At 39.4% G+C, this 7,361-nt stretch overlaps 1 protein-coding gene across 1 annotated transcript in view; it reads left to right on the top strand.

Annotated features, from left to right (window-relative positions):
* The window catches only part of Gtf3c3 (general transcription factor IIIC subunit 3), a 37,036-nt gene that overhangs the window by 4,401 nt on the left and 25,274 nt on the right, over positions 1–7,361 (top strand). Inside the window, exons 3-4 of the mRNA XM_031367501.1 lie at positions 595–779; positions 6,237–6,360. Of these exons, the coding sequence (XP_031223361.1) occupies positions 595–779; positions 6,237–6,360 (309 nt within the window). The remainder of the gene's footprint in view (positions 1–594; positions 780–6,236; positions 6,361–7,361) is intronic.

Genomic DNA, 7,361 nt, shown 5'->3' with positions numbered 1-7,361 from the left:
AGAGAGAGAGAGAGAGAGAGGCACACACACACACACACACACACACACACACACCCGTGAATGCCTGAGCCTGGGGTGGACATTTGAAACCTCAAAGCCCACCCCCAGTGACACTTCCTCCATTGAAGCCATACTTCTTAATCCTTCTCAAATAGTGACTCTTATTCACTGAACCTGGAGCTCAGCAGTTGGCTATATCAGTTGGTCAACAAGCTCCCAGGATCCTCCTGTCTTTAGCTTCACATCTCTTGGGTTTCAGTTAGAGATCACCATACCACTAACTAAAAAAAATGTTTTCCCTTTCTGCTTTTACCTGTTTCTGCATCTGCTTTTGATTTTTCTCTTTATTTTGCTAGTATATCTGGATGAGGTGCAGAGGGTGAATCAGCCATTTCTGCAGAATAAAAGACTTGGCTTTGCTGCAACAGCTTTCTTTTCTGTTTTTTTTTTGGAGGGGGGTGGGATGGGCATTTGCAATTTGCTTTCAGGTCTGTTGCTGTGGTAAGGAATGTGTACTCCAACTAGGTTGTTTTTTTTTTAAATTGTTTTACTGATTTTTTTTTTCTCTTCAAACCTCAATGTACCTTTTCTTAGGAGAAACATCAGATGGGGTGAGTAAGTCAGTTCACAAAGTCTTTGCTTCCATGCTTGGAGAGACTGAAGATGATGAAGAGGAGGAAGAAGAGGAGGAGGAGGAGGAAACATCAGAGCAGCCCACCGCAGGCGATGTGTTTGTGTTGGAGATGGTTCTCAACCGTGAAACCAAGAAAATGATGAAAGTAAGCTGTTCATTATTTTACTGCTTATAAAAATGTAAGGAACTGATATAGTTATTGAAACGGAAGCTTTCAGTTATACTTGGGAAATAGTTCAACAGTAAGAACAAAAGCTAGGAGGCAACTATCATTATTCATTTTTTCTTTTTAAATTAAAGTTTTATTTCATACATGAGTACTGTATTTACACTATTTTCCACCCTATCTTCTCCTCCCAACCCCTCCATCATCTCTTTATTCTACTCTAAAATCATGGTCTATTATTATGAGTGTGCATGCATGCCTGTTGGCGGTGGGGAGGGAGAATAAGTATATAAATACAACCTGCTGAGTTCATTTAATGTTGTTCATATGTATATGTTTTTAGGGCTGATTGCTTGGGATTGATAACCTATCAGGTACTAATCTGATTCTCAGCAAGGTTGACTGCCTGTAGCTCTTCATTCAGGGCTGTGAGAGTCCCCTGCCTACACTGGCATATCAGTTGGTACTGTCAGTCTTTAGGTATTAGGCAACCATACTGTTGAGATTTCATGGGTGCATTTTCACTTTCCTATATAGAAGACACTGGCTCTCAGCAGATGTCCTGGTTCTTAGTCTCCACCCCCTTTCTGCCGTGCTCCCTGTATTGTCGACTGTCTGCTGATCTCTGCATTTTGACTTTCTGTAATTGTTCCCTCTGATTGGATATTTTGTTTACATTTCAAATGTTATCCCTTTCCAAGTTTCTCCTTCAGAAATCCCCTATTCCACCACCCATCCCCCAGCTTCTATGAGGGTGCTCCCTCACCCAACCACTCTCGTCTTCCTGCCCAGGCATTCCCCTACACTGGGGCATCAAACACCCTCAGGCCCAAGAGCCTCTCCTCCCACTGATGACCAACAAGGTCATCCTCTGCCACATTTGCAGCCAGCACCATGGGTCCCTCCATGTGTACTCTTTGGTTGATGGTCTAGTCCCTGGGAGCTATGGGGGGGGGGGGTCTGGCCTGTTGACACTGTTGCTCCCTCCATGGGGCTGCAAACCCCCTCATCTCCTTCAGTCCCTCTCCAACTCTTCCACTGGGGACCCCTGATCTCAGTCCAATGGTTGCCTGTAAGCTTCTGCCTCTGTATTGGTAGGCTCTGGCAGAGCCTCTCAGAAGACAGACAAATCAGGCTTCCATCAGCAGGCACTTCCCAGCATCTACAATAACGTCTGGGTTTTGTGGCTGTATATGGGATGGATCCTCAGGTGGGACAGTCTCTGGATGGGCTTTCTTTCAGTCTCTGCTCCACATTTTGTCTCCATATTTCCTCCTGTGAGTATTATGTTCACCCTTCTAGAAAGCACTGAAGCATCCACATTTTGGTCTTCCTTCTTCTTAGGCTTCATGAGGTCTTTGAATTGAATCTTGGGTATTCCAAACTTTTGTGCTAATATCCACTTATCAGTGAGTACATACCATGTTTGTTCCTTTGTGACTGAGTCACCTCACTCAGGATGATATTCTCAAGTGCCATCCATTTGCCTATGAATTTCATGAAGTTGTTATTTTTAATAGCTGAGTAGTACTCCATTGTGTAGATATACCACATTTTCTGTATCCATTCCTTGGTTGAGGGACATCTGGGTTCTTTCTAGATTCTGGCTATTATAAATATGGCTGCAGTGAACATGGTGGAGCATGTGTCCTTGTTATATGTTGGAACATCTTCTGGGTATATGCCCAGGAGTGGTATAGCTGGGTCCTCAGGTAGTACTATGTTCAATTTTCTGAGGAACCACCAGACTGATTTCCAGAGTGTTGGGGGAAACCTACAATCCCATCAACAATGGAGGAATGTTCCTCTTTCTCCACATCCTTGCCAGCATCTGCTGTCACCTGAGTTTTTCAACGTAGCCATTCTGACTGGTGTGAAAATGGCTCAGAGACTAAATAAGCTGGAATCTCAGGGTTATTTTGATTTGCATTGCCCTGATGACTAAGGGTGTTGAACATCCTTTAGGTGTTTTTCATCCCTTCGAGTTTCCTCAGTTGAGAATTCTCTGTTTAGCTCTGTTCCCCATATTTTAATAGGGTTATTTGGTTCTCTGGAGTCTTAACTTCTTGAGATCTTTGTATATATGATATTAGTCCTCTATGGGATGTAGGATTGGTAAAGATCTTTTCCAATCTGTTGGTTGCTGTTTTTTCCTATTGACAGTGTCCTTTGCCTTACAAGAAGAAGCATAAGCATGTTTGCTAAAGGGTGAGAGCTGTGCTTAGCTGTGGACATGAGGATGAGTATTTAGAGCACAGACATTATACTGCTTTAGGAAAGTAAGTGCTTCTCGAGGTTCCACTGTTTGACTTGCCCAAGTTTACAGTACCAGGAGTGCATTCCCTCTTGGTGAAAGGAAGAGTCCAATAAAGTGGCTGTTGGTTACACCCAGTATATATAGGTGCCATTATTGCATCTTTAAGAGTATTTTGCTGTTTTGGTCAGTGTCTGCTTTTCTTCTTTGACAATGGAGAAAGCCTTTAGATGTTATGAGAGCTAGTTCTCTCATAATATGAGGGTCCTCTCATAATAATGGAGGAGTCTTCCAGGTCAGTGCTATAACTATTCCTCTATCCTCTGTCTGAAGTGTGTTTTGTCTTCAGCAAGAGAGTCTAAACTTTAATTTCTAGTAGGCAGCCAGGGGTCATGGCAATAGCCTATATTGTTTGTGTGTGTGCATGTGGGGGGGGGTGGTCTTTTTTATCCCCCTGACAACAACTTGAAAGGAAGCTTCCTATGCCTGACAGGAGTTTTTGTTAGATAGACTAAGAATCTTGGGGGAAACCTTATCATCCCCTAATGATATAACTTCATTACACACACACACACACACACACACACACACACTCATTTTTATGTTTTAAGAAAAGAAACTGTTACGATTCCCATGGTTTCTTCAAACATCTTTTGTACTCTTGTCCTTCTTCCCCAGGGAACTCTTCCTTTTTCTGTTTCCCCATTCATAGCACCTTGTCCTGTTATTCCTGTCTCTAGATGTCACCCCTCTTCTCCTGCCAGTTGAACTTTCCTGTTCTTCTAGTTATACCAGATTATATACTCATATCTGAAGATTTGGAGCTAGGATCTATAAATAAAAAGGAACATGTGATGTTTGTCTTTTGGGGAACTGGGTTACCTCACTCAATATAATATTTTCTAGTTTATTCATTTGCCTTCATATGTCACAATTTCATTTTTCTTTACAGTTGAAAAGTATTCCATAGTACATATATACCACATTTTCATTATTAATTCATCCATTCAAGGATATTTATATTGTTTTCTACCTACTATGAATAGAACAACAGTTAACATGGCTGAGGAATTACCTGTGGAGTAGGATGCTCTTTGGGTATATGCCAAGGAAGGCTGTAGCTAAATTATATGCTAGATTTGATTTTAGCTTTTTGAGGATTCTCCACACTGATTTCCAGAGTGACTGGACCAGTTTGCAATCCTACCAACAGTGAAAGGTCTTGTCTCTGCTCCTCCCCTTTCCTTGTTATCTGTTGTTTTGTTGATCTTTGCCATTTTGACTAGGTAAGGTAAAATCTCAAAGTTGTTTTAATTTACATTTCTCTAATTGGTAAGGATGATGAACACTTATTGATATTTCTTAGCCACTCATTTATTTTGAGAACTCTCTTTTCAGATTTCAAACCCATTTTTTTTAAAATTGAATCATTTGTTTTCTCGACTGTTTTTTGAGTTTTTATATATGCTGGATATTAATCCTTTGTCAGATGCATAGTTGTCAAAGAATTTCTTCTACTCTATTGGATTCTTTTTCATTTATTGTTTCCTGTACAAAAGCTTTTTAGTTTTCTGAGGCCCCACTTATCAATTGTTGGCCTTAATTCATTGGAAAATGGAGTCCTGTTCAGGAAGTCCTTTCTGACACCTATATCATGTAGGTACTGCCTGTGTTTTCTTCTAGCATATTCAGTGTTAGGGGTCACATTGAGGTCTTTGATCCATTTGGAGTTAATTTTTGATTTAGATTTACTTTTCTTCTTCTCTATGTGGACATTCAGTTTTCTCAGCATCTTTTGTTAAGGATGTCTTTTCTCCAGAGTATGTTTTTGTCATCTTTGTTAGGTATCAGCAGCTGTAGTTCTCTATACTCATGTTTGAGTCTTCTGTCTTGTTTAGTTGGTCCACGTGTCTGTGTCAGTGTCTTGCTGTCTTTATTATTATAACTCTGTAATAGATCTTGAATGGTAAGCCCTCCAGCATTGTTCTTTTTGCTTGGGATTGCTTTGGCTATCTGGGGTGTTCTGTGCTTTCATATGGGTTTTATGATGTTTTTCTTTTTCCTATTTTTGTGAAGACTGTTTTGGTTATTTTGATTGTGATTGTGTTAAATCTGTAAAGTGCCTTTGGTAGAATGGTCATATTTTTACAATATTCTGCCAATCCATGAGTTGGAGGTCTTCCCATCTTCTAGTGTCTTCCTCAGTTTCTTCAGAGATTTAAAGCTTCATTGTGGAGGTCTTTTACTATCTTAGGTGTATTTCTAGAATTTTTTTTTTTCTTTGAGGCTGTTGTGAATTATCATTCATTTCTTTTTATTTTTTTATTTTTTGGCTTTTTTTGAGACAGGGTTTCTCTGTATAGCTCTGGCTGTCCTGGAACTCACTCTGTAGACCAGGCTGGCCTCAAACTCAGAAATCCGCCTGCCTCTGCCTCCCAAGTGCTGGGATTAAAGGCGCACGCCACCACCGCCTGGCTTATCATTCATTTCTTATGCTTCATTTTGGAAAATTTTATATGACTTAATTGTTCATGTGTCAAAATGTTCTGTATTTTTGCTACTAAAAGGTCCATAGTGTAACTTGAGAGTGTTTTGTTGTTTTTAACCAAGTTTATTCTATCCTGGCATGTAATCCATCTTGTTGCACGATATGGTTGTGCTGGTTACCTATTTACTAATTCCTGACCATTTGACAGTGTGTGTTTAATTGTACTTTGAACTTTCAACTGAGGGAGGCTTTTGTTTTTACTCTCTTTCTTCCTCCCCCATTCCCATCCCCTCTTGAGACAGGGATTTTCTGTGTAACAGCACTTAGCTGGCCTGGACTCACTCTGTTGTAGACCAAGCTGTCCTTGAACTCATTGATATCCACCTACTTGCCTCTACCTCCTAGGTGCTGGGATTAAAGGTGTGCACTACCACGCCTGGCTTGTTTTTAACATTCTTTGGTGCTCCTCTTTGGAGAGTATCATAAAATAATTTATCCTGCATTTGAATTTTAGCTTGCTTTGTATATTACATTTAACTATTAGGACATCAGAATTATAACTACTGAGTATCTCGTTTTGAGTTTAGAAGATTAAGAAGTTTTAGAGAGAAGTCGTTGTTAAGTTGTATATGAGTGTTTGGGGTTGAACTCTGAACTTTATTCTTAGTCTTCATATTGTTTTCCTTCTGGATAGGAGAAGAGGCCTCGCAGTAAACTCCCCAGAGCCCTGAGAGGTCTCATGGGCGAAGCCAACATTCGCTTTGCTCGAGGAGAACACGAAGAGGCCATATTGATGTGCATGGAAATCATAAGACAAGGTGTTTTCTGAGGGGATTTTATTGATGATAATAATACTTAATTGGTTAATCTTTTAAAAACATAGGGACACATTTGATGTGCTATTTATAAAATATATTCAGAATATAGAGGTGACTGTGGTGTTAGTAACCTGCCACTTTTCACATGGGTAGACAATGAAAAAACCATGAGGTGTGGTTCAACCACAGGGTGTGGTTCAGTGAAAACCAGTACTAATTTTTGAACTCTTCCTGGCCCTTCCCTCCCCTTTCAACATCTCATTTTAGGAGTTTTAGACATTTATAGCTTTAATCTTTTTAAGTCAGATAATTTATCTATTCATCCATCTGTCTCAATTGTGTTGTGGATTGAATCTACATCTTTCTACATTCTGGGCAAACTGATCTACACCAATTCAGTTATGCCTTAAGCCCTGTTCTTTTTTTTTTTTTTTTTTTAATGATGACTGTATTATGTTAAAATCACACTGAAGAACATTTTGTTAAATTTAAGATTTTTTGATTTTTTTATTGCTTTTTTTCCCACTTTTTGATTAGGCAGTACTAAGTTATTTTAATCTACCTTTTACTAAATATACATCTAAATCTGTCATTTTATCTCTTTGTTAGATGGCACATCTTAGCTATGTTGAAGGACATCTTCAGTACTGATTGTGACCATTGCTTCTATCGCATTACTTCTCTGGGTGCGGTCAGTCGCCCTGTAGAGTGCTTTGGGTAGTTGTATAGTAACACATTATACAACTAATGTATCAGTTCAGTATTATGACATTCCCCTTTAGTTAGATTTCATCCTTTTAAAAGTCTTACTGTACTTTCTAGGATTATTCATTAGGGTAAATTGTGGTCCCTACATATTTCCCCAGCCCATCAGAAATAGGATTAACCAAGCATTGCTCTATGATATATTGCTTGGTTCTTCTTTTCCAATATTCTTTATTTCACCTTCTAACTGTTTATTTGGGAAATATTCTTTGAACAGTCTCTAGGAGTTTTTGAGT

The sequence above is a fragment of the Mastomys coucha genome, unplaced genomic scaffold, assembly GCF_008632895.1.
Source record: "Mastomys coucha isolate ucsf_1 unplaced genomic scaffold, UCSF_Mcou_1 pScaffold14, whole genome shotgun sequence".
NCBI classification, from domain to species: Eukaryota; Metazoa; Chordata; class Mammalia; order Rodentia; family Muridae; genus Mastomys; species Mastomys coucha.
The sequence above is the reverse complement of the archived record's forward strand: the minus strand, read 5'-3'. Positions and strand labels throughout refer to the sequence as shown.